This window comes from Podarcis muralis, chromosome 5 (assembly GCF_964188315.1).
Source record: "Podarcis muralis chromosome 5, rPodMur119.hap1.1, whole genome shotgun sequence".
Taxonomy (NCBI): domain Eukaryota; kingdom Metazoa; phylum Chordata; class Lepidosauria; order Squamata; family Lacertidae; genus Podarcis; species Podarcis muralis.
This window is the reverse complement of record NC_135659.1, coordinates 40,433,597-40,459,853: the sequence shown is the minus strand read 5'-3', so window position 1 is coordinate 40,459,853 and position 26,257 is coordinate 40,433,597. Positions and strand designations below refer to the sequence as shown.

General features: G+C 42.0%; 2 protein-coding genes across 4 annotated transcripts in view; both read left to right on the top strand.

Annotated features, from left to right (window-relative positions):
• The window catches only part of AK4 (adenylate kinase 4), a 33,446-nt gene extending 21,979 nt beyond the window's left edge, over nucleotides 1-11,467 (top strand). For both annotated transcript variants that reach the window (XM_028733190.2, XM_028733189.2), the window contains exons 4-6: nucleotides 2,562-2,734; nucleotides 3,781-3,899; nucleotides 4,877-11,467. In XM_028733190.2, the coding sequence (XP_028589023.1) occupies nucleotides 2,562-2,734; nucleotides 3,781-3,899; nucleotides 4,877-4,991 (407 nt within the window). In that variant the 3' untranslated portion in view covers nucleotides 4,992-11,467. The remainder of the gene's footprint in view (nucleotides 1-2,561; nucleotides 2,735-3,780; nucleotides 3,900-4,876) is intronic.
• Nucleotides 11,468-17,769: 6,302 nt separating this feature from the next.
• Nucleotides 17,770-26,257, top strand: part of DNAJC6 (DnaJ heat shock protein family (Hsp40) member C6) — a 49,202-nt gene continuing 40,714 nt past the window's right edge. For both annotated transcript variants that reach the window (XM_077928632.1, XM_028733188.2), the window contains exon 1: nucleotides 17,770-18,024. The gene's annotated coding sequence lies outside the window, so the exon portion shown is untranslated. The remainder of the gene's footprint in view (nucleotides 18,025-26,257) is intronic.

The window sequence follows — 26,257 nt, the reverse complement described above, 5'->3', positions numbered from 1 at the left end:
GGTCCTGTTCAGGTTTGGCCAGGCTTATGTTTGACAACACAGTCCTTCTGGTAACTAGGCCCCAAGCCATCTAGGAGTTCAAAGACAAGTGCCAACACGTTGAATTGTGCATTGAAAGCAGCAGTAGTGCTGTCTGTTGTTTCAGCATGGTCTTGACCTTCTGAAATGAAATTGTGCAGTGGATGAAAAACACATGCTTTAGCTTTGCCATCCTTCCCAGTGAAAAATGACACATAGGAGTCTTGCTACCTTCCAGTGCTTGGGGATATGACTAAGCTGTGAGGCTCCTGGATCGGCCTTCTGTTGCATGAAACAGTGTGATCTCTCTGTGTGTCTGACGTGTGGCAAGTAGCAACTGGTAGGTGGGAAGGAAGGCATAGAGCCAAGATAAATTGCTAATAGCAACATCATCTGTGTGCTATGAACAATTGCTAGCCATGCCTCATTTATGCTAATTTGCATCCTGATTATTATTATTATTATTATTATTTTAAAAAATAGATGCTTCATCCAAAAATCATTTTCTTTTAAAAAAGCAAGTTTCATTGAATTCAGGAAACTTGAGTTTATGACAAATTACTATGGAAAGAATTGATTATATGTATTTTTGAACCCAGCCTCCATACTAAAGCAGGAAGATAGAGGTCAAAAATAGAACAAATACTACTTGGGGGGGGTAGCAGTACTTTCCCATGCATACTTGAATTTAACTTATTGTAAATAATAATAAAAATTCTGCAACACTCTCCATCTCTCTCTAAGACATTACTGAGTAATGTGTAAAGGTAAAGGACCCCTGGACAGTTCAGTCCGGTCAAAGGCGACTATGGGGTGTGGCGTTCATTTCACTTCAGGCCGAAGGAGCCAGCGTTTGTCCACCGACAGCTTTCCAGGTCATGTGGCCAGCATAACTAAACCACTACTGGTACATGGAACACCGTGATGGAAGCCAGAGCTCACGGAAATGCAGTTTACCTTCCCACAGCAGTGGTACCTATTTATCTACTTGCACTGGTGTGCTTTCCAACTGCTAGGTTGGCAGGAGCAGGGACCGAGCAACGGGAGCTCACCCTGTTGAATGGATTCGAACCGCCAACTCTTCCGATCGCAAGCCCAAGAAGCTCAGTGGTTTAGAACTTTAGATCACAGCGCCACACTGGACAGAGAGACAATGAGACTTACAGCCAAGTTGGCAGATCAGATGAGAAAGACTCTTTCTTTTCTGCCCAGGGACTTATTTACTAACAAACCTTGAGTAGCAAAGCAATAAAGGCTTTCTGCCTTGAAATGCAGCTGCTACTTGGCGTTAACCAACTTTTCCCAACCTGATGCTCTCCAGATGTTTCCACCAGCCACAACAGCATGGATCAGGGATGATAGTAGTTGCAGTTCAAGGCATCCTGGGGGAACCAGGTTGGGGAATGATGGTGCAAAGTGTGCATTAGTTCGAGATGGTATAAGGTACATACATCTGATATAAAAGTGAAGGAGCTCTATCTAAGTTGCTTATACTTCAGAGAAAGTTCTGGGCAGGAATCTAGCCAAAAATTATGCACTATTTTGCTCACTATAACTTACTTATGATTTATTCAGTAGTTGTCTCCTTTCCAGATCTATATATCTATAATATTAAAGAGGTGGCTTGCATGAGACTTAAACAGCCACTTGCTTGAATAAATGTGTCCTTGCTGAAATACTGCAGTATTCAGAAAGAGAAATAAGTTGTTGCAGGTTCTGAAATATTCCTGTTCATCTACATAAAGAAACCAGTGTGGGTTGAGAGCTCCAGGAACTAATGCACATGGCTTGCAGTACTGTAAAAGATCACGTTGTTTCCTAACGAAAGACATGAAGTAAATCTTTAACACTCCCATCCTCTCTTACAGTGATTCTCACTGTTGCAAAGGACATGTGTAGATCTAGTCAAGACTGCCAGTACAAGAAGATAGCACTGTGTATTTATAAAAAGAGAAAAACCCATTTGTTCTGTTAACTCAGTGCTTGGTAAACCTTGTGGTGGAAAGCAAAGCAAAACACCCCTCGGGGGCTGTTGGACAGTCTGAATTGGGGACAAATATGGTTATCAATCAGGTCCTGAGTAATAGGAATCTGCCTTCTACTGAGCTGGGCCATTGGTCCATCTAGCTTAGTATGGTGTGACACTGACTAATAATAATAATAATAATAATAATAATAATAATAATAATACTATTTGTACGCTGCCCATCTGACTGGGATGCCCCAGCCACTCTGGGCAGCTTCCATCATATACAAAAACATAATGAAACATCAAACATAAAATACCTTCCTATACAGGTTTGGCAATGAAAGCTCATGTAGTAATTAATGTAGCTTAATACTAGCATATTATGTTGTGTGGGGCAGCAGTCAGAACAATCCCTGATGTGATTGCTCCTATAGCCTATTGCACTTGAGATCCTGATACTGTTTCAAGTCTGTAGTCATAACACAAGTGGGGGTAGATAGGTAGGTGATGGATTCCAAACTCACGGCAAACTCTTGTAACAGGTTATTAATTTTTGTTCTCTTTTTGCACATAGGTTTTCCAAGGACACTGGGTCAAGCTGAAGCACTTGACACAATATGTGAACTGGATCTAGTGATAAGCTTGAACATCCCGTTTGAGTCCCTAAAAGACCGCCTAAGTGCTCGTTGGATTCATCCAGCGAGTGGGAGAGTCTATAATATGGAATTCAACCCACCACAAGTACATGTAAGATAACTAGTCCTGCCCAAACAATGTGACTTGGCAAGAGAAACCGATTCATCCACCAGCAGTGGTGTAGCGTGGGTTGTCAGCACCCGGGGCAAGGCAAGTAATTTGCGCCCCCTAACCCGTGGATTTGCGCCCCCTAACCCTAACCCCCAGATGTTGCGCCCGGTGCGGCCGCCCCCCCTGCACCCCCCCACGCTACGCCACTGTCCACCAGTAAAAGTGGTGAATTATCTTAATAGTTGCCAGTGTGTTGCCATTGGGTTTTGATGTTTTCCTCGTTCAGGGGAACTCTCCAATGCACTGCTTCTCAGGCACACAAATAATTCCTTCCATGCACCATTTTGAAACAGGAATGTCAGGTGAGTTCTATCTGTGCTTGCCAAATGGTAAAGAGAATGAACCATTTATGTGCATGAGAAGTAGTACATAGGAGATTTTCCCTGGCAGAAAACAATAGAACCTAGTGGGAACATTGAAATTCATTGAAAACTATATTGTAATACTGGGTGCTACTTAACACTACAGTGGTACCTCGGGTTAAGTACTTAATTCGTTCCGGAGGTCTGTTCTTAACCTGAAACTGTTCTTAACCTGAAGCACCACTTTAGCTAATGGGGCCTCCCGCTGCTGCCGCACCGCCAGAGCACAATTTCTGTTTTCATCCTGAAGCAAAGTTCTTAACCAGAGGTACTATTTCTGGGTTAGCGGAGTCTGTAACCTCAAGCGTATGTAACCCGAGGTACCACTGTATTAGGGTTTTTGTGTACTCACCAATTGGCTTGGCCTGTGTTCCCATTTTTTCCACTTTAGGTGTGGCTCTTTTGGGTGAGGGCTGTGTATAATTTGGCATACCAGCAGCACATGTGTCTGTCTGAAGTGTTTGGCTATATTGTGCCCCTAGTTCCTTGTCACAACCAAGGCTGTGAAGATAGGCCAAAACTTGACACCTTTTTGCCTGAATGTTAATTTTATTTTTAGCGCAGCATAATCATTTCCCTTGGTAATACTAACATGTTGATTTGTTATGCCACTCTTGTTCACAGGGGGTTGATGACGTTACTGGTGAGCCATTAATCCAACGGGAAGATGATAAACCTGAAGCTGTTGCTGCTAGGCTTAGAAAATACAAAGATGCTGCAAAGCCTGTAATGGAATTGTACAAGTAAGTTGCAAGCCCAAGCTCCATCTAAGACTAAATTTAATTGTTACAGAGATACGGTGTATGTGCCGTGGCATGGCAGTAGAGTTTTCATATTAGTTCATGAAAATTCTGCTGCCATAATCATGGCACATACATTTCTGGAAGGAGTTTCGTTGGCCAACTTAATATCCTCTAAACTGTATTAATTATTAGTACATTATATTGTTGAACTTTGGCTAATGAAATCATAGCTGGGTTACATCCGCTTCATGTTATGTTCTTTCAGGTTATGTCCCGCAGTGACCCAGAAGTACCGAAAAGGGTTACTTCCAGGTTTCGCCGCTCGTGCATGCACAGACACGCAAAATGACGTCATACGCATGCGCAGAAGCGGCGAATTGCCACCCACATGTGCAGAGATGCGCCGCTGTGGGTTGCGCTCTTTTCATGTTGCAAACGGGCCTCTGGAACGGATCCCGTTCGCAACCAGAGGTACCACTGTATTAGAAAATAGCTATGTGTACACAGAACATATGTCCAAGGTTTACCAAATGTTGGTGAAGCCCATGGTTCTCCTTGCACGGGTTCTATTCTTGGAGAGAACTGAGTGTGATGGAAAGTGGAAGCACAGGTACTGTGCGTCCACACACATATTTTTTGCACCCTGTTCTAATCTGCAAATCCACTCCAGAGGTTTAAACAAACACACAAAATCCAAACACACAAGGCTCTTCCATGTGGGAAATAACATGCCATTTATATATAATAGTCCTTCATTTCTCTTTTATTCTTTCGGTGCCCATGGCTTGTGGAATATTTCACACATTGCCTTCCTTGGTCAGAAGTATGAATACAAGTATACACACTAAAAGAGTGCTGATTCATATTCCTTTTATCATAAGATAATCATTGCATCGTAACTAAACTTGCAATACCAGGGTTGGTTGGTTTGTAAAGATTCTTCATTTAGAATTTTTTTTTTTATTTCTTTATTTCAGAAACAGAGGAATCCTACACTCATTCTCTGGGACAGAGACCAACAAAATATGGCCTTATGTGTATTCTCTGGTGTCCAGCAAAATTCCTCCACTCCAGGCCAAAGAAGCAAACTAAGCATTTCCAAAACAAGCAAGAGTTAATATAACCAGAGTTGATTTTCTATTAAGTTTGTGGTGTCCTGTATCTGTGCTTTGCCTTTATATATATAGAAAGCAGCTGTCTCCCTGGTTTTATTGGAGAATAGCTGCAGAAATATAGTGATAGCTAAGAACATCTCTGAAAATGCTATATGGAATCCTAGTCCTCAGCATATTAAGTATTTGTGCATGGACTTCCAGGGAATCCTAAATTGTTATGCAGAGACAGATATACCTTAGGAGGCTTACAGAGCCTGTTGTCTGTTCCATCTAGCCACAGCTAGTTCTTCTGCATATTCAGTGTGTCATTTCATGAATGTTTGGAATTGTTTTCCTTGATCTAACACTCCACAGCAATTTAAAAACAAACACTTCTCTAAATGTACCTGCAGCGCAAGAAGCACTGTGGAGCATATATGCATTATATAGTTCAAATAACAAAAAATGTGTTCGAGTATCAATTCATGGGGAATGGAAATTATGGTTGTTTTTAAACATGTTGGTTTGCGGAAAATACCAACATTTAAGAATATATATAATAAAAATGCTGCTCTAATGTTTATGGAACTAGTTTGTAATTCAGTGGTGTGGATTTAGGCCATCCTGTATACTAGGATATAAAGGTAGCCTATTTTTTTATCAAGAAAAGTTGCACAACTTGGATAGTATTATTATAGCCTTAATATTATACAGTGTTACAGCCTGTTACTAACTGCCAATGAGCTTCTGCTCTCTTTTTATCACATTTAAAATTGTCCCAAATTATCTCCCAGACAAGTGATCGTATGATTTAGCATAATGACCTGTCCAGATGATCACTATTATATTGAGCTGCTTCACAAGTCACTTGTTTGCAAGTCACATTAAGTCATAGTTTAACCACTGAAATGGCATGCACTTTTGCTGCTGGTTTTGTCCAAACCAGAGACTTCTTGTTTCCTCCCATAAACAAATCACAACCATAAACCTAGGTTCAGATGTAATGGCAAGCCAGATCATTGCTTGTTTCCTGGGCAGTGGCAAAAGCAGGGGAAGAGTGAAATGCCTGCAATTTTGGCAGTATGCACTAGCATGCTGTGTGTTCACATTAAATGTTTAAGCCATTTAGTTTAACTGTGGTTTATTGTGACATGTGAACCGGGACAGTAAGCAACAAATTTTCATGACCACACAGTCTAGGAAAAATGCTGTCACAAATATGGAAACTGTTGTCAATATAGATCAATGGTTTGATTATTAGACTTGTTCATATAAGGACAATCAGTTGCGAAGGTTCACATATGCAAAAGGAAAAAAAGTTATGTACTGGACCAAAGACTTAAGCTATGTACACTTTAGCCGTGTTAAAACACAGTGAGGTTGTTCTCTCCCACTGCATTTGAAGTTGCATTTGCATGTTGCTGTACACACTAGAAAGGGGACAGGAATATCCTACCCAATGCACATTTCCTGTTTAGTTTTCCCATGCCTGCAACCCCCCTACCCAGCTCCTATTTATGAAGTGGTCATTGTGCGTGCATGGTCATTATGCACGTGCATTGGCGATCTCAAACATACACAGCTTAGCTTAATTGCATAGTGGATGTGAGTGGAATTTTCAAATTGGATGGAAGCTGGTTTGAAGGGAACACATCAAACAGCTGTATTTCTCAAGAAACTACAGGATAGGTGTGAATTGTGGCCAATGACACATATGCATGGCTTCAAACCCAGTTGGTGGGAGCAAACCAGAGCCAGATTCAATGGTAATGTGTACATAGCTTTACTTCAGTTGGTCTCTCTGTGTGTTTTAACCACCTGTCTTTAACTGAAGTCATTTCTTTCCTGTGTGAGTTTGGCCTGTTTTGAACCAATTTTCCCTTTCCTCTAAGTGGTCTGTCTTTGTCCACATAACTCTTAAGATCTCATCTATTAGTTCCAATGTACTTTTCTCTGAATGCTTCTTTGCATCATTCACTAGAATCTGAATGAAAATGAAGGTAAGTAAGCACTCAGATCTGAATAGAAGCAAAATGGTCTACTATGCATGTATTCCTTGATAGCTGGCCATTTGGAATGTTGCTCTTGAAATTTGTTGCTAAGTGTGCTAAGTTGACTTGAACACTGAGCAGATTGCTACCAAATAATTTTAGACCAAAAGCTGAACAGAAACACTTGATTTTTCAGAGCAATTGTTTCAAAACTTTCTTTCCTCAAAGAACCAGTTTCTGCATGGCTGTTACTTCTAAAGAATTCCAGGATTCCCTGAACATAATGTAGGATTCTAGGTTATATTTTAGCTTATGATTTGGCTCTTGCAGTACATGCATGGGCCAGCCATAATTCACGGTTCTTGGTGTTGATGCATGCAAAATGGAGATGGTACCCTAGAATATCTCCAACACACTCCCTCAGAGAGCACATTTAATCAGATCAGTAGTGATGGGAATGCTGGTCTGCCATTATAGATCTCCTCACTGTAGAACCTGTAGCAAGGAATGCCAGAGTTTTCCAGACCAGTCTTAAAACTACTGTTGCAGATCAATCAAATCAAATCAAATGTGCTTTAACTTTTCTCTTCACTTTCTTGCATGTTGGATTTGATCCAGAGCAAAGTAAGTTGCACTTATACCTGTTGAATTCAGTGTGATATGTAGTGATGAGTAACTTGTATCCCACTGAAATCAATAGGATGTAAGTGCAACTTAACTTGTTTGTTTCCACTTTTCTATTTCCTTTCCTGTAGTACAGGCATAGCCAATGTGGTGCCCGCCAGAGACTCCAACTCCCATCAACCCTCACCATCGACAATGCTCTCTGGGGCTGATGGGAGTTGTAGCTAAACATCTGGAGGGCACCATGTTGGATACCCCTGCTGTAGTATATGAAATAGCCAAAGGCTGTTGGTTAAAGGGTGTGTGTGTGTCCTATTAATGCGAGGAGCACAAAAATGTAGGCTGCTGTCCATGGAGAAAGAGTGTGATAGTTTTCCGTGAACAGATTGTTTTCATGCTACACAGCACTGAAGTAAAGCAGACTTCCTTTTGTACCACATGGCAAAGAAATATGATTTGTTCGTTCATGGGCAGATCAGCAGTGGTCTCAACCATGCCCTGTCTTTCCTGCTCCTGAGCTTAATCTCCAGTCAGCAGCACCGGCTGTGGTTGAACTTTCCCCTCTGCACTCTCCCCATGCCTTGTTCAGCTGGTCAGAGATTATAGCTCAGGAGTGGGGGAAACACTGCTGGGGAGAGGCCAGTAGACCAGACTGGGAAGTCCTGCAGGTCTTACCCATCTCCACCCCAGAATCAAAAACTAGTTTCCCTTTAAATGGACGAAACAAAAAAACTGGGAGTTTTCCATAATTCTTAAATGTATAGAGACGTGTGTGTGTGTGTGTGTGTGTGTGTGTGCGCGCGCGCATACCCATTTTTGTGTATTTTTTCCTATATCCAGAGTTCATATAGCAGCTTTCCTAAACTGGAAGCAAATACTGTAATTTTGATGCGTAATATTTGACAGGAACTATAACTTGATCTGAGTGTCCTCAAGTTGCCTTATTTTATATAAAATGCAGGGGGAATGTATTTAGGGGAGAAATTATTCTGAATTATGCTTTGTAGTCCCCACCACCAAGAGACCTATGCTAGTTTGATGAGAAAATTATGCTGTTTAAGCTCCCCCCCCCCCCCACTGGCTAGCATATTATACAAGAAGCTTTATAGTATTTGAGAATGGGCTACTGCATTAACTGCCAAACTCAATGAAATAACATTTTAACATCAGCAGTGCAAGACTACAGCTTAATGCCATCTTACACCTACATTAGAGTTTGTTCTACCCAATTGCTGTTTGCATAACTGTTTGAACCCACGAAGCCCTGGCAGCATAGGTATAATACTTCACAATGTCTTAACCATGGTGAACCTTGGGGGTCTCAAATTTCAGTGCCACCCTGTGTGACGCCAAAATTTGGCACCCCTTGCTTCTCTTGCTCCACTCTAATTCATAGCTGCAGCGCCCAGTGTGACCAAACTAGTTACGTTCTCCTAAATCCCCCTCTGGTGCAGTGGAAATGTTGGGGGTTCTCAGTTCTCTTCTCTACGCTTGGATGTAAAGTGTGGATAAGCACTTTTTCCTGAACACCCACATCCTAACAGACAAGGCTCTATCCATAAGTATTTCCTTTTGAGAAGGAGGAGCATGCTATCTGAATGCAGCCTGAGCTTTTCAGGATGCACTGTTGTAGAGCAAAGTGACAGGGAATGGCAAACTGTCATCTGGCTCTGCCGGTACCCAAAAAAGCATTCCGTATACTAAGATGCATCCCAGGAACTGGACTCTAGCATTGCTGCTTTTTTATTTTTTGCACTTTTATCAAGACAATCTGGACATTCAATGTAGATGAAGCAACTGCTATATTTGTGCTTTAGAAAGACTAAAGGTGTTCTGAAGGTCAACTGTCTCCTGAGACAGCTCATGTGGTGCTGATAACACCAAGGTTGCAAGTTCGAGCCCCATAAGGGACAGCTGTATATTCCTGTCTTGCAGGGGGTTGGACTAGACAATCCTCAGGGTCCCTTCCAGCTCTACAGTTTTTGATTCTATGTACTGAGGACCCCAGCACTGCAACTCTATAACATCTAATGCAGGGAGTTTCCAGAAAGAATGCGAAGGGTTTACGTATCCCTGTAATTGGCTACAATGATGAGCACATTTTAAGCTCCTAACAAAGAATCCAAAGAGTTTAACAAAAAAATCCATTACCTCTCACTGTGACTACTTCTGAGTGGGCCAGGTATACATGAGGCCATCAATTATATAGAGAAGGCTCAGATGTCCATGAATTGTCATAATGTTAATTTTTTTAAAAAAGTCATTTTCCATGTGGTGCACATAATTAAATGTGTGACAAATGTATGCTTACACAAAGAATTGGACACCAGTGATAGAATGCACTTTTGTATTTTTTATTAGATCTTCATTTTTATACAAAAAGCAATATCTAGAATAACCGGGGAGATGGGTCACCAAGTGCCCTCTCCTTCCCTGGCTTCCAAGGAGAAGCTTCTTTTAGGAAACCATCTCCTGAAAGTGTCTTAAGTGATCGGAGGGACATTGGGAGATACCTTTATTCACTGAAACTCAAAGCACTCTAGTTTCAAGGGTGCAGGAAGGTATGGCTGCCTTCTAGGGGGCTTCTTTGTTCAGCCTGTGGCAGGTGGGAGAAGACATATATATATATATATATGGGTTTGTTTCATGTCTTGACTGAGTTCTATATTTTTATCAAGTTTTTCTTCACCATGGGCTGTCTCCAGGGTTGCAGAAGCAGGGTTTGTGCAATGGATCCCCTTCTTTCACCTGCTCTCCCCTGTAGACCCAACAAAAGTCCTCGCCAAAGAGTTGTGCAGGGGGGTGGGGACTGACCAAACATTCTGGGCTTTATCATTTGGGGCTGCAGTGAAAGAAGGGAACCCCAAACTGGCCAAGGAATCTTGCACTCTGCTGTCTTCCTCTCATGCAACATTGGATTTTAATACAATATGGTGGAGGTTCCTTGCTCAGCACCCCAACTTTTCTTACCTGCTTGTATATCTATGCATTAAGAGCAACTGGCCTATGTGAGCAGAATATATTGAGTATGAGACTTGGGCTGCTTCCAGACTGTAACTATGTATTTAACAAAAGTTGTTTGGCTTTAGAGTGATGGGAAAGAACTGCAGAAAGATAACAAAGAATCCATCCACTTCTGTTATTCTGTGTTTTTATTTCAAGGTTGTAAAGCCCTTTGGCAAAGCTCAGTTTGTGCTTTTTAAAATTTTAAGTAAGGTTTACTTTTGAGTCCTTTATAAATAAGACAGGGTAGAGCTGGAAATGTGAAACTGGGGGAACCAAGTGTGTGGAGATAAAGGAGCTTGGGTGTGCTCTTTTGACTCGGATGTAACAGCTCTGAGAAATTTGACTTGTTCAAAGTGATGGATTCACTTTTCATATTCATTAATTTCATATTCACAGCAAGAGTGGTCTAATTATTAAAATATATTGCTAGGTGAATTTTATAGAATTTGTAGAAATTATTCCAGGGTCAAAATACATTATTGTTGCTGCTCTGAGTACTTTCAAAAGCACTCCATTTAGAACCTACCCAGATACTATGTTCTCTATTGTGTTGGTTTTTAGCTTTTCCTCAGAATCACAGTCTTCTGTAATGCACCACAATTTTCACCTCATGATGTTGGCACTTTACTGTGAATCTGATGTATTTTCTAAAGTTATGGTTCAGTTTTGTATTAAAGACAGTATGTTGGGAGGGAGTTCTGTACTTAGTTGTTCTAGGGAACAGTCTTTGTATGTACTGTAATTGAGGGAGGTGGGGTTTTTTTTGTTTTGGATAGTCTCTCCCCCTCCCCCCAAGAAAATCCTACAGCTGTATAACCATTTGATATTTGTAAATAAAGTTATTTTGAACTTACTCTGCATCTTCTCAGATGTGTTTCATTCCATTAGCTACATTTGCTGGTAAAACCCAATTCTGTAAATTATAAAGATGATTCCACCTCTCTATACTATGAAAGGGAAGATCCAAGTTTTCTAAATTTGTGGTATTTGGTAAGTTAAAATAAACTATTACCTTCATGCATAGTGCTGCAAGGGAGGAAATAAGCAGAACAAAGAACACAGGACGTCTGCCAAAAATAGCAATCCTGAGTTGAGTTCATACTTCTGTTTTTCCTGTGGTATACAGTAACATAATGTGGTGTGATGTTCCATTTCCCTACAGACATGATAAGCAGCCCCAGTAAGCATGGCCAATGGGCAGGGATTACTGGAGTTGTAGCTCAACAACAACTGGAGGGCCAAAGGTTCCCTACAACTGCTCTAGAGGGTAGAGGAGGGGGCTTGCAGCACCAGGCTCGCTATTCTTTGTTGGCTTCATCTCATTTCATCCAGGAGGAGACTTCATTGTATGCAAGTCTAGCATCTTCATACTGTAAGCAATTGATTGACTATGCATATGTTAAAAAACAAAACCTGTAGCTTACATCCCCCCCATGTGGTGTATAGCACCATAAATTACTTAAGAGATGTGAGCTAATGAGGTGATCTGCACTTTGAGTGTGTGAGTGAGAGAAAGCAGTGAGGCAGGGCTGGACTGTGAATTTACACAGTTTTGACCACGAATAGGTGATTTTCAAGCTTGTGGGATCTTATTTGTTTTTGACTAGAATTCGAAGATGAACCAACCCAGAGCCACATGCAAACAGTACACTATTAGAATTAACCAGCAGGCCACCCCTGAGCATATTCTGGGCTTAGAAATTTGTTTTCAATCCCAGAACTGAACTGAGCTCTTAGTCCTTTCATATCAAGACCACTTCTGGTTAGCTTTCTTCATTTCAGCAGCCTTATTTAGGTGGAATGGTTTTGCTCTTGCTGTTATTAAACAGTTGGGAACTGAACTCTTGCTATCTACTGCAAATCACCCACAGTTCTACCAGTAGGTCCCAATCTGCCATTTGTTCACCCTGGTCTATGTTGACCACCAGCTCTTTAGCATTTCAGTCAAAAGCTTTCTCCAATCCTCACTGGAGATGCAAGGGCCTGAAGCCAGGACTGATTTGCATGCAAATCATGGGCTCTACCACTAAGGTAAGATGAGTGGGGAAATTACCCCAGTTCCAGTGTTGGGTCTTGCATTTCCTGCTTGCTTCTCCATGCCCTACATGATAAGCCATTGGAGGTGGCAATTGTTGCTAGAAAACTGAGTAGGACAATCCTCTCCTTCCCTCTGGAATGAATTAATGTCCAATCCGCTCCTTCCCAGTCCTATGCAAAATGCTAAGCTTTGACCACTATTCATTGCTGGTTGAATCCAAATTGGTTCATGCATAAGTGGAACTGACTTCTCTTGCAACAGAACTTCACCTTCATCTGTTCTCTTCTGTGGCTCCTACATACCCTCAAGATCTGCTCCAGGAGATTGAGGGGGGACCCTTTGCTGAGAGAAGAGGAAAGCATTCTGTTGCACTCTTGCAGTGTTGGATTCTGCCCTGTGTCCTAAATCATGTGACCAACAGCACAGCTTTAATTAGCTGAATTTTTTTTGCTCTGTTTAAATATACATTACAGTCATGGATGCAACTATGAGGAAAACTGGAATAAAAATAAAGTGCTGGAAACCCGCATTTAACAAGAGGATTATATTTGTTCTAAGTGATAGATTAGAGGAAAGACATTTCTGTAGAGCTATTACATAAATCGGATTTTGGTTGTGGGCTTAGACATTTAGAATGAAGAACTCTGTTACACTGGGGCTGCTTCTAGACTCACTATTTTCAGGTGGGATTCAATCATACCCCCAGCACACTCAGGCTTGGCAATTAAAACTGATTTGAATCTCTTATTTATTGGACAAACACACCTCCACAAAGATCTGGCTCTATTTAGGAGGCCCCAAAGCATAATAATATGTGTATTAAAGGGTCCTAACTTCTCATGCTATATGGCCATTCTACCCTTCTATCGTATTGTTCTGTGTCCAAAAGGCTCTGATAATATAGCCTATATGCATTGCCTTTCGCATGAGATCCATAGAGGCATTTACTGTAGCCTCCAACACGTTTTATTAAAATTACCTCTGACTTCAGAGTAACCCAATATATGTCTCTTAGAGAGCCAAGAGTCAGTATGCTGCAGGGGATAAAGGTAAAGGTAAAGGTACCCCTGCCCGTACGGGCCAGTCTTGACAGACTCTAGGGTTGTGCGCCCATCTCACTTAAGAGGCCGGGGGCCAGCGCTGTCCGGAGACACTTTCCGGGTCACGTGGCCAGCGTGACAAGCTGCATCTGGCGAGCCAGCGCAGCACACGGAACGCCGTTTACCTTCCCGCTGGTAAGCAGTCCTATTTATCTACTTGCACCCAGGGGTGCTTTCGAGCTGCTAGGTTGACAGGCGCTGGGACCGAACGACAGGAGCGCACCCCGCCGCGGGGATTCAAACCGCCGACCATGCGATCGGCAAGTCCTAGGCGCTGAGGTTTTACCCACAGCGCCACCCGCGTCCCTGCAGGGGATAGTGTTAGACTAACTAAGGAGACTTCAGCTCAAATCCTCTCCAAGTCATGGATTGATCTAGGTTAGGCACATAGACTAAACCAGACTCTCACTGCCTTGTTAGACTATGAAAGGGACATCTATGCCTCCTTGATGAAAATGAGTGAGATAAAGATCAATAAAATCTGGGCCTCAAATACCACAATATGCATCATCCCATCTAGTTTTCTTGTAGGGTAATTAAGTAGCCCTTGCATAGGGGTGAACATCAGGCTTGTGGAATGGACTGTGTTTTACTATAACCCCACATTCACCAACTGAAGTAAGGTGCAAAGCAGTGCAAGAAGAATCTGCATACAGAGTTGGATGCAAAATTGGGGCTTGGGTGGAGTCAATAATCTTGTGCACCCCATAACCCATTCCCTGGGATAATCTGCAAATTCAAGGACAAATATTCATCTGAGTTTTTAATCCAGATCAGGGATGCTAACACAAAGCTCTACAACAGGCCAACAGAGCTGCAAAAAGACCTAGTCAAAGGAAACCAACCATTACTCTTATTTTACAAGTGAAGAACACTAAGATGGAAAGATAAGTAGTCAACAGAAAGAAGGTCAGCCAGGACAAATTAGTGTTGTCACTAAGATTAGAGGACAAAAATCCATGCCAATCCATCATAAAATATCTATTAGTAGATCACCTGTCATAAGAACAAACCTATTGGATTGCATCCAACATTTTTCCTACTCTGAGTAGACTCATTTAATTTAATGACCATAAATAAATTATGTCTTAAAATTTACAACCCATTTTCTTTTTCTTATGGCTCAGCAGGGGAAGCCAAGGTCTACATCACATTATGTTACATTGGTCTTTGTCTTTCAAAAAAAATTGCAGCATGTGATTCACGAAGTCAGTTCTTTGTATGCTTGGTTGGGACAGCAACACATGACATCTGTGTTACTAGTCATATGTTATAAAATCAATGAGTGTAGACCTGTGTAAAATATGCAATGTTTTTACACTATTCCTGTATAAGCTCCTCAGGGAGGGATCTGTCCTCTTGTGCTCTGAAACACATCATGTATGTTAATGATTATATAGTACATGGGATATTTAATGTTATGCTTAACTTATTCACTTTTTACGGGGCATCCACACAATGCTATCATCTATTGCATGTCATCCTACATTTCCCTTGTAGGTTTTTAAAAACTTTTCTCAGACCAACAGAATATTTGCCTTTTCCCCCAGAAGAACAGAAGAGTAGTACAATCGCTACAGGTGCAGGTGCCTTTAATACAAGTCTTTTGGTATTTTATTATTATTATTAAAGGGGCAGGATTTTGATGTGGGCAAGTAAACCTGTCACAGAAGAAGAGAAGAAGAGTTTGGATTTGATATCCTGGTTTATCACTACCCTAAGGAGTCTCAAAGCGGCTAACAACTTCCTTTTCCCTTCCTCCCCCACAACAAACACTCTGTGAGGTGAGTGAGGCTGAGAGACTTCAGAGAAGTGTGACTAGCCCAAGGTCACCCAGCAGCTGCATGTGGAGGAGCGGAGACGCAAACCCGGCTCACCAGATTATGAGTCCATCGCTCTTAACCACTACACCACACTGGCTCTCAAACAGCTCAAAATAGCTCAAAACAAACAAACAAACAAACAAACAAACTCAACAGCTCAAAACAGCTCAAAACAAATCCATTTTAACCTTTGTGATGGGTTGCCATTTATTATTCCGTTTCTTTTTGAAAATCCATTGCATGAGTAGACCTTGTTCCACGCATGCAACAACTTAGTTGAATCCTGCCCAATTTGGCATGGTTTTGCAGCAAGGTCTGGATTTTTGTAGCACTAAAATCTCTGAATGGTAAAGACTGACACTAGTCCCCATTAATGTGATCTAAGCTAGTGAGAGCCAGTGTGGTGTAATAGTTACTGAACTAAGGCTGGGGAAAAATCTCACTTTGCCACAACGCTCACCTGAGAACAACAACATATGCTGCCTTGAGGTCCTTATAAGAAAGGTGGGATATAAATGTAGCTTAAAAATATATAGGCATGTTTACATTTTAGTGTGACTATGACTGGCAGCTATTCGATATTTGGTATCTGAAGAAGTGTGCATGCACACGAAAGCTCATACCAAGAACTAACTTAGTTGGTCTTTAAGGTGCTACTGGAAGGAATTTTTTTTGTTTTGACTATGGCAGACCAACACGGCTACCTATCTGTAACTGGAGCTATTCGATAGTATCTCTGACATGTAACAGCATGCTATATATTGCAAAAATATGCATGCTGTGGCAGGCTGCTTGTGATGTATTCCTGAAAATACTAGGTGGTCAAGAGGAGAAGCAAACACAGAGAACTTGAGCAGAATGAAGGGAGAAAAAGAAAAGTCTAAATGGGACAATTGCACTTAGAACAAGATTTGAGAGGCAGTTGCCCACCCAACAGGAAAGCTCCAGGGCCTTGAGTATTCCTCTCTAGGACTGTTCACTAAGAGTCCTCCAACTCTGCCCCAGCATCTAGCTAGCTGAAGGTCTATTTGATTTATGGGTTGGGCATATACAACACTTAAATCCTAATTTCTGTATCTGACACAACTTTGAGACTGTTTTAAAAGACGTATGTAAAAGAATAGGTGTGAAACAAGATATAGCAAGCCCTTTAAAAAGAGGGAAAGTTGCTAAACCTCAACTACAAATTGACTAGACCAGAAGCTTGGTGTAACAATAAAAGTGCTAGCATACTTGCAAAGCTAAGCAGGGTCCAGCATGGTTTCAAATTGGATGGGATACCATGTGTTGAGATTCCTGCATTGCTGGGAATTGGACTAGATGATCCTCGTGGTCCCTTCCAACTATACAATTCTATGATTATATCTGGGCTGGTTAATTTCACCAATCCAGAATGATTTATAAGACAACAGGGCTGCATTTATACACTTAAATGGGAGTCACCTACTAGGACTTATTTCTGAGTACACACATATAGGATTGCCCTATGAGAGAGAAGCAGCTGCAATGAAGAAAACAGAGTGAACGCGTTTTTTTCACAGTGAAAAGTGGTGCCTGTCCATTCATTATTTTTGTTAATAGCTGCAGACCAACCAATGCTAAATTGGAGCTGGTTCTAAAACAGAGGTCCAGAAGAAATTGCTCCATGGAAATAACAGTTTGGTGCAGGCATGTTTTTTCTTTAGTAAGGTTATACCATGGCAGAAAGAATGGAATTTTATAAACAATCTCATACTTTACATTCTATAAAACATCAAAGCCACTTACAGATTTATATGACACAGGTCAGTATAATTTATTCTCCTCTCAGTATACTTTATATATGTTTATTTCATTTTTTATATATATAATTTGGGTATTTATTACAAGGAGGAAACTTCATTCTGATAAACTCTGGAATGAATTCTCAAGACAAAAATAGCTAAATGTGGGAATTAACTATCCAGATTTCTAAACCGCACAGATTCTAGGTTTCATGCTAGAATCTATCATAACATGTGAATTATGAACATTTGCTTCACAAAGAACACCTTTTAGCTGTTTTTCCTTCATCCTGTTTCTTGTTGGAAAAAAGTAACAGAAAGATCTGGATCTTTAAAAAAAAAAAATGAACAAACATTGCCTGTAGAAATGAAATGAGGAAAAACATTTTGACTCCAGATCCTCTGTTCCATGCCAGATTTTATAAAATATGCTATGTCTTCTTGCATCCTCATCCTTCCTCTGATTTTGTATAATCCGAACTATAACCCAGCGTTATACACCGTTTTCATACAAATTATCACCACATCACTGCCTCGGACTGAGGAACGTAGCCTTCGTGACCTATGACTGGCTGTGAATGACAAATCAAAAGTCAGCGTTTCAGAAATCAGCTGGGTTTTTTTTTTTTTCCTGCTGAGCTGCAGCAAGGAGAGGGAAGGGAGGATGAAAGAATCTGAAAATAAAGGTAAGGAAAACCTATAACTAGGAACATGTACAGTGTTATAAACATATGATGCTTGAGTCATTTATGTGGTACTATTTACAGTCTATTCTGCTGAGTAACCATTTTAAAATTGCATCGTGCATCTTGAATGCAAACAAGCCATGTTTAAAAATAAATGCAGTTATATAATATGCTAAGGGATAGACTTTGTATGAAATCTCCTTCTTATTTGAAGCACAAATTAGGATGCCAAATTCGTTAGTTCATAGCTGTGAATGCAGTATGTCTTACAGTATGACTGTATTACCAAGGCTTTCTTCAAATACCAATGTATATATTTACAGTGCAACCCTAGTCATGTCTACTCAGAAGCAAGCCTTACTGAGCTCAATGGGACTGATTCCCAGGTCATTGTATATAGGATTGCAGTCCTAATGTTTAATGTTATGTTATCTGATAATATTGATAATAGCAAAAAGAAATGGGATGTCTCCCCATTAAAATATTTATGGAAGCTTGTGGTCTACAGTAAATAAACAGACCTCTACTTCCTTTCAGTGTGTGTATGAAAAGTATCCAGTATTTGAGGATACTTGACCTTCATAATTGTATCAGAGTGATATTGCAAAACTGAACATAATTTTCTCCTTTAGGGGAAAATACTTTTAAATCTACATTACAAATCACCTCACATTTATGTCACATTATTTCTGCTTTCAAATCTGAATTATCAAAACTAAGGCTGCTCAAAGGAGTGAAGGGAGATTGGTTGAACTGGGTGCTTGTCACAATGTTGCTGAGACAGTGATGTGACATTACTGCCACTATTCGATGCCATAGGTAGGTTTATTCCACAATTTTGCATTGAAGTGTTTGGCCTTTCCTATCATGTTTCTGATTTATATACAAATGTCCTTTCAATTTAGCAAAAATTAATGTGAGCAGTATAGATTCAGATGCCGAATTTGGGATGAGGCCTCCAGCTTCCGATGCTCCTTTGAGGGAAAGAGCTGTTTATTTCAGTCGCAGCTTCATCTGAGAGGTACAGCCTCTTTCTATCGGCTCATGTAATTTAGATGCTACCAATAGCAGCCTGAAGACAATGCAGGGGTGCACTATATTTAGCCAGCTGTGACAGCATCTGTTTCCTTTTGATCCAAGAAACCCAAAGCTCATATGTGCAGCATTTATGAATTTCTTTAACCTTTAAGGAGAAACCATGGTGATTTTTTTGCCCTTGAAACTCATGGTTGTGTGTGTTTGGGTTTTTTACTGCATGCCAACGGTAGTATAAGCACTCTCATTTAATTGCTGACTGACCTAATCTGTTCTGCATACGGCTTTTACCCAGCTGCAGATTAATCCTCAGAGTAGGAAAGAAAGCCTAGGCCTCAAGTCTATATACACTGTTTCCCCCTCAGAGTGGAGTTAGAGTTGTTGCAGAGTCAGGCATGTTAAAAACAACATCATGGACATTCCCATGCAGCACAAAATCTATAGACTAGGTAGGATATTATATATTACAGAAGAGGTAATCATATGAAGGAGATCTGTAGAGGCTATTTTAAATGAATAGTAAGCCAGTCATATGTACACACATTAAACCATCTTATCAATTGAATTATATAGAAGCTGCAGTATATATTCACTTCTTCACCTTCTACTTTCAAGGTGTAAATACCTTTGTACGAGAATTGCATATTGCATAATATTACATCAGCATTTGAATTAAAAGGTGAAGAATAGTTGGTACCTTTAGCTGAATCAAACAGTAAAGCTTTTCTGGGACTGTACTACTTCACACTGCCAGAGGAGTTGCACATTCAAAAGCCCCTCCACTAAGAAATAAAGCTGCCCAGCACATACAGAAAATTGGTGTACCAGGGTGAACGCTCCTAGGTTTCGAGACTTAATTCTCCCTTACATGCTAGCTTTGTACATGAAAGGAAATACATGAAGGGAAATATATAATGTGCTCCCGCTCCTATTGTTGTACAGCCCAGGAAATCTTTTCAACTTGATTCTGCTGAATATATAAACATGTGCCCTGAGAGATTATTTAGGGATACAAAGAAAACATTCCTGACTCTAGATCAAAGTGATTAGGGCCAGTCTCCTCATTGGTACATGACTAGGGATAGACAAATTTGTCATTTTTTATATCTTTCAGTTTTCCAAACTTCAGTTCTCAATAGTTTACAAGTGGTTTTTTTAAGTCCCCCTAATATGCACTTTGTACTGTTTTCCATTTTGCCCAGTACAGATTGTTGCAAAGCTATTTCCCCCAATAAAAAAATGTTCATTTTTTTTACTAATATATGCATTTTATGCACACTTGTCCTCAGTATGTGGAAAAATATTTTTTTACACATCACTTGGCAAACAAGTACATTGCAAAACTCTGAGAAGTGTGAATTTTTGAACCATGGCTATTTTGTTTCACAAATTCACTAGATTTGCCTTTAAATGTGATCTGAATCAAGTTTCTCCCCCATCTCAGAATATGACTCATTTGGCTTGTTAGTGTCAAAGGGGCACTTTCCCTGGATTCTATGACTCACATTCTCAAGCCATCTGGCTGCATTACGTAAACTCATCCCTTGTTTTAAAGATACCTCTGACTTGGTGCTCTTTTTAATTATTATTGCTGCACTTTGGCCACACAGTGCAAGATGCATGATGTGCTTTGTTAACCAGTAATTGGACTGGCTACATAGAAGATCCTAGCTCAGGCTGCAGAGTATACTTACTCAGGACTCTGAGCTCGACTGAACATAGCAGGACTTACTTCTTAGTAAACATGCATAGGACTACATTGTCAGTGCCTGAAGCTACATTGCATTTTCTGCAAGTTGAGCATAGTTCTGTAATTCTTTAGCGCAGCCAAATAATAGAAACTGTCACTGTCAAAAAAAAAGCTTTAGTATTTTGTATTTTGATGGGGCAGCTTCTGTTAATTGTTGACTGCTATTTTATATTGTGTTTTACACAGTGTTTTACTACAGATCATTTTAATTTTTTATAGTTTTAAAATCATTGCTCATAGCTGTCAACTTTCCCCCCTTTTTAAGGGAAATTCCCTTATTCCGAATAGGATTCCTCGCAAGAAAAGGGAAAAGATGCCAGCTATGTCATTGCTCCCAGTTGCCTCCAACAGCAACAATTCCCAGAGTAGTTTAACAATCTTTGAGGGGAATAAGGATCTCCTAAGAACACTCAGCGTCCTTAACTAACTAGACTTCCCAGGATCCTTTGAAAGAAGATACAACTGCTTAAAGTGGTATGACACTCCTTTAAATGTATAGTGCAGATGTGGCCACAGTTGCACTTATCCTAGTACTACACATGGACATTTTAAAGTACGTCCTACCCCATCCTTGTGTGGATTTTTAAAGGTTAACTCTGGAAAAATCCTTTAAAAAGGTATTTAAAACATTCACAGAACACATACACATGCAGAGTACTTATGAGGTGAACCAGGGCCTACCCTCTCCTTTGTTGTTTTTTCTTATTTTAACACTTATTTCATCCCATTGCACCTCTACCGTGTACTTTAAACACTATAAAAATGGTACAGAAAGTTACTGCATGCCACTTTCCATGTAATGGTATGTACAAAGGGCATTTTATGAACAAATAGATGACCGATCCCATGTACTGATGGCTATTTCAGAATGGCACAGGATACCACGTACCCAGTTATTATGCCCCACAAGTGGCATAAGAAACATACCAGTACTATGTATATGCCATTTTCCATACATACATTGCCCATTTGTACGTACAGTTACACACTTCCTGCAGAAAAAAGTGTTTTTACTTAAGCCACGATGCCTTAAAGCTGCTCCAAGCAGCTTTGCACTGTTACAGCAATCAATCAATCAATCAATCAATCAAGAGCAAGCCCTCAGTTGACCTCCTAAGTACAATGGTTGAACCAACCCTCAGAAAGAGTCGTAGATCTAAAGAACTAAACTGCAGGTCTGTGGCCTGTTTGCACTGGTCTGATGACTGGTTTCGCAGCAAAATCTGGTATTCTCTGACATCCCAAATCTAATCTAATATCTGTTTACCCTAATTGGAAACAGTTCCCCATGCTCTCAGATACAGACCTTTCCTCAACACCTGCTACTTGACCCTTTAAAAACAAAACAAAACAATAACCCTATGAGGTAGGTTAAGCTGAGTGACTGGCCCAAGGTCGCCCAGTGAGCTTCATGGTTGATTGGGGATTTGAACTCTAGTCTCCAAGGTTCTAGGTTAGCACTCCAACCACTATACCACACTGGTTTTTATTATGATCACCGCCCATGTGGCCCAGATCTTCTCAACATTATCTGAATAATGCGGGAGAAGCACAAGCTGCAGTGAACCCCACACCACCCAAGGACAGACCCTAGGAAATGGTAGGCCATGCTAAAAAGAATACTAATAATAATTTCAAATATTATTGATAAGGACAAACTAATGGTAGTGTGGGTCCACCACAATCATTTGTGTGCACCCAATTCTAAAATGCATGTTTCAGGACTATGGAATCTTGCCCACCCTCCCATCGCCACCACTACTGCAAGGCTTACTTCTAACAAGTCATTCCTCCAATATCACATTTTCATCAGTTTGAAAGTGAATCTAGCTAGGAGATAAATATTTTGGGTGGTAAAAGGCAGGGTGCTGTGGAAGGAGTGTTCTGAACTCCTTCCTTTACTGAGCCAAAATAGGCAAACTGGTGTGCTTGGTCTTGGAGGACAGCATTGATATACAGTGGTACCTCGGGTTACATACGCTTCAGGTTACAGACTCCGCTAACCCAGAAATAGTACCTTGGGTTAAGAACTTTGCTTCAGGATGAGAACAGAAATTGTGCTCCGGCGGTGCGGCGGCAGCAGGAGGCCCCATTAGCTAAAGTGGTGCTTCAAGTTAAGAACAGTTTCAGGTTAAGAACGGACCTCCGGAACGAATTAAGTACTTAACCCAAGGTACCACTGTGATGAAATGTAAGTGTTGTCAAACCAATTGAGAGCAGTGGCCATAAAGCTATTATGTTAAATATACATGCAAATCGCTAAGAAAACTCTGACTTCAAAAGAGGAAACCACCCCAAAATGAAGAGATTAGTAAAAAGGAAGTTAATAGGCAAAGCCAAGGGGGTCAAATCTCCCTGAAATGCTTGGGAGTTGTTTAAAAACACAAAATTTGAACTGCCATGCATACTGCAGATCAGAAAAGGTACCACCAAGGCCAAGAATATGCCAGTACTGTATACAAGCAGAGTAAAGGAAGCTATTAGAGACAATAAGGTTTCCTAAAAATGGAAGTTTTGAACATGCAAGAACAGAAAGGAACAGAAATTTGGCAAAAGAAATTCAAGCAGACGATAAGGGATGGTAAAATTACATAAAATTTTAGAAGCACATTGCTAAAAACATAAAGACAATCACTGCCAACAAAATCTTTAAATATATTAGTAGTAGGAGAAGGAGAAGGAGTAGTATAGGGAGGGAGTTAAAGATGTGCTGAAGGAAGATAAGGATTGCTGAATGAATTATTTTCAACTGTCTTCACAGCAGAACAGATCAGATCCTCCAAGTGTCCCTATTTTAGCGGGACATCACGGATTACAGAAGCCCATTCCGAATTCAGATTGGATCCGTGAATGTCCCGCTTTCCCTGCCAGAGCTGGTGGCAGCTATCGGCGCAAAAAAAAATAATTTTTTTTTTTTAAAATTGCAAACAGAGCCAGGAAGTGTGCGCACGAGTATCACTCTTTACTTTTTCCTATCTCTATGGACAAGCCTGTTCTCGGTACAAAGACTTGCTCCGCGAGCAGAGCCAGGAAGTGTGCACACGAGGTTCACTCTTTACCTTTTCTCTATGGGCTCATCATCCACCGATGGATCCAAGGCTGCTACCTAGACCTCACCGAGCTGTTGGGCATGTGGCATGTCGGTGCCCAGTAAGCTGCCCATGAGCAGGCGGGAAAGGCTCCTTGAGAGGGTCCCTCTCTCTGTCTCCCTTCCCCCCTTTAGGGTCTCCCGTATACTCTGTGTGCCTCAGTGCCAGGATCCCCACCCCACCCTAGTGCATTAGCCATTGATTGCAGATAAGCTGACTCTAGTCTGCAATACTAGAAAGATCTAAGAAAAGAAAGAGCGAGGTTGCTAGTAAAAATGATCTCAAGCTCTCTCAGTTCTAATTAAAAGTTATTTGTCCAATGGGCATTTGGATAGCTAGTTAAAACACACATCTCTCATGTATGGTCAGGAAAAGCCCCCCTCCCCATTTTTGTGTGTTAGCAGACTGGAGAAAGTAAGTGCTGGGGGTTGGGGGGGGGTGGAGAGTGGAAAAAATGGCTGAAGCACTGGGACCCCATTTCCCCCCTAAAAGCTTTGCTCCCTTCCTTTGATCACTGTACTGCTTCAATCTTCACATATGTGTTTCTTTTTACCACTATGTGACCCCTGAGCCAAGGAGATAAGTAACAATACAAGCTTTAGAATACATCTGAAGGCAGGCCTGTATAGAAGTTTTTTTTAAAAAATTAATGTTTTTTGTTATGCTTTTTTTATAGGTTGGAAGCTGCCCAGAGTAGCTGGGGCAACCCAGTCAGTTGGGCAGGGTATAAATATTATTATTATTATTATTACTATTATTATCAAATAGGATGTCCCTATTTTTTATCGGAGAAATGTTGGTGGGTATGAAAAAGTGAGAGGGGAAATGCAGTGGAAAGCACAAAATAACAGCCAAGTGCTTGCAATGTCATGTAGCTTCTTTGGAAACATATAAGCATGACTGCTCACTAAACCAGTGTTTCCCAACCGGTGTTCCGCGGCACACTGGTGTGCCGTGAGACCTTGCCTGGTGTGCCGTGGGAGGGAGGCGGGCGAGTCGGGCGGCGAGAGGCGAGAGGATCGGGCGCGGCGGAGGCCAGCCCCGCGCTTGGAGAGGACGCAGCAGCCGTCGCCAAACCCGATCCTCCTCCTCCTGCTCTGCCGCCGTCCTCTGGCTCTCGGCCGGGAGGAGCCTGCGGCGACGGGGCGGGCGCCGAAGTTGGCAGATCCGCGCGCAGCCTCTCGCCTCTGCCCCTCGCCGCGCCGGCCCAGCCAGTCAGCCAGCCGAGGGCGGGCGCGCTCTCGCTCCTCGCTCGCTCTATCCGTGGCCGCGCCCGGCGCCAGCCCCGCGGGACGACGCTGCGACGGGCGGCCCTGTGTCGCGAGGGGCGGAGCCCAGGGGAAAGGACCGCCCAGCAGGCGCGGCTGAGGCGCGCATGCGTGGCTGGGGGGGTGCGCGCCCTCTGCTCTCTGCCTCTCTCCCCCTCCCCCCTCTGGACCCCGCGCGCGAGGCTCTCCGGGGGCGGGAAAAGGGTTTCCCTCAGGCGGAAGGCCCCGTGGGAGCCGGGAGGGGGGGAGCCGCTGCTCTGGCTCCCCCCCGCCCCGAACCGGCTCTTCCTTTCGGTTCTGGCGGGGAGCGCGCTCCCCCCCCTTGCGCTCCGCTTTCCCCTCAGAAGAGCCCCCTGCTCCCCGTAATCGAGGGTGATCGTGCCCAGGGGCTCGCCAGATCCCCCTCCGGACGTCTCTTAGTCCCCACACGATCCCAGGAGCGCGACGTGGAAGTGTGTGGACACCCGCAAAGGTCAGGGATGCTTCTCAAACCGCCAAGAGGCAAAGCCAACGTCCCCCTCACCTGGCCCAGGAGGATATCTTTAACATCCTTTTGACACTAATCAATAAGTTACATTTTTTATCTTTTTTATTTAGCTATAAATGCCAGGCCATCTCTTTTCTCTGCCTGGAGAGGAACAGATTGCTCTTGCCAGAGGTCAGATGTGATGGACTTGAGAGGCTTCCCTGCTTTCCACCATTCTGTCTGTCTTGACTGCCCCCCCCCCTGTTTCTTTTTCAACTTTCTCTCCAGACTTCCCCTATCAGCATAAAATTAGGCAGAAGAAGCTTGGTTCCCTACCCCTGATCCAGTGCAGGGGGGGGGGGACGACAAGCAGTTGTAGACAACCTTATTTTAAAAGTTCTCTTCATGTAACTTTAGTACAATTACATCCTCTGTATATCATTTATATCAGAAGTGGGGAGATGATAAATTATGCTGTACCATGCAGCACTAGGGACGCGGGTGGCGCTGTGGGTAAAACCTCAGCACCCAGGGGTTGCCGATCGCATGGTTGGCGGTTCGAATCCCCGCGGTGGGGCAAGCTCCAGTCGTTCAGTCCCAGCTTCTGCCAACCTAGCAGTTCGAA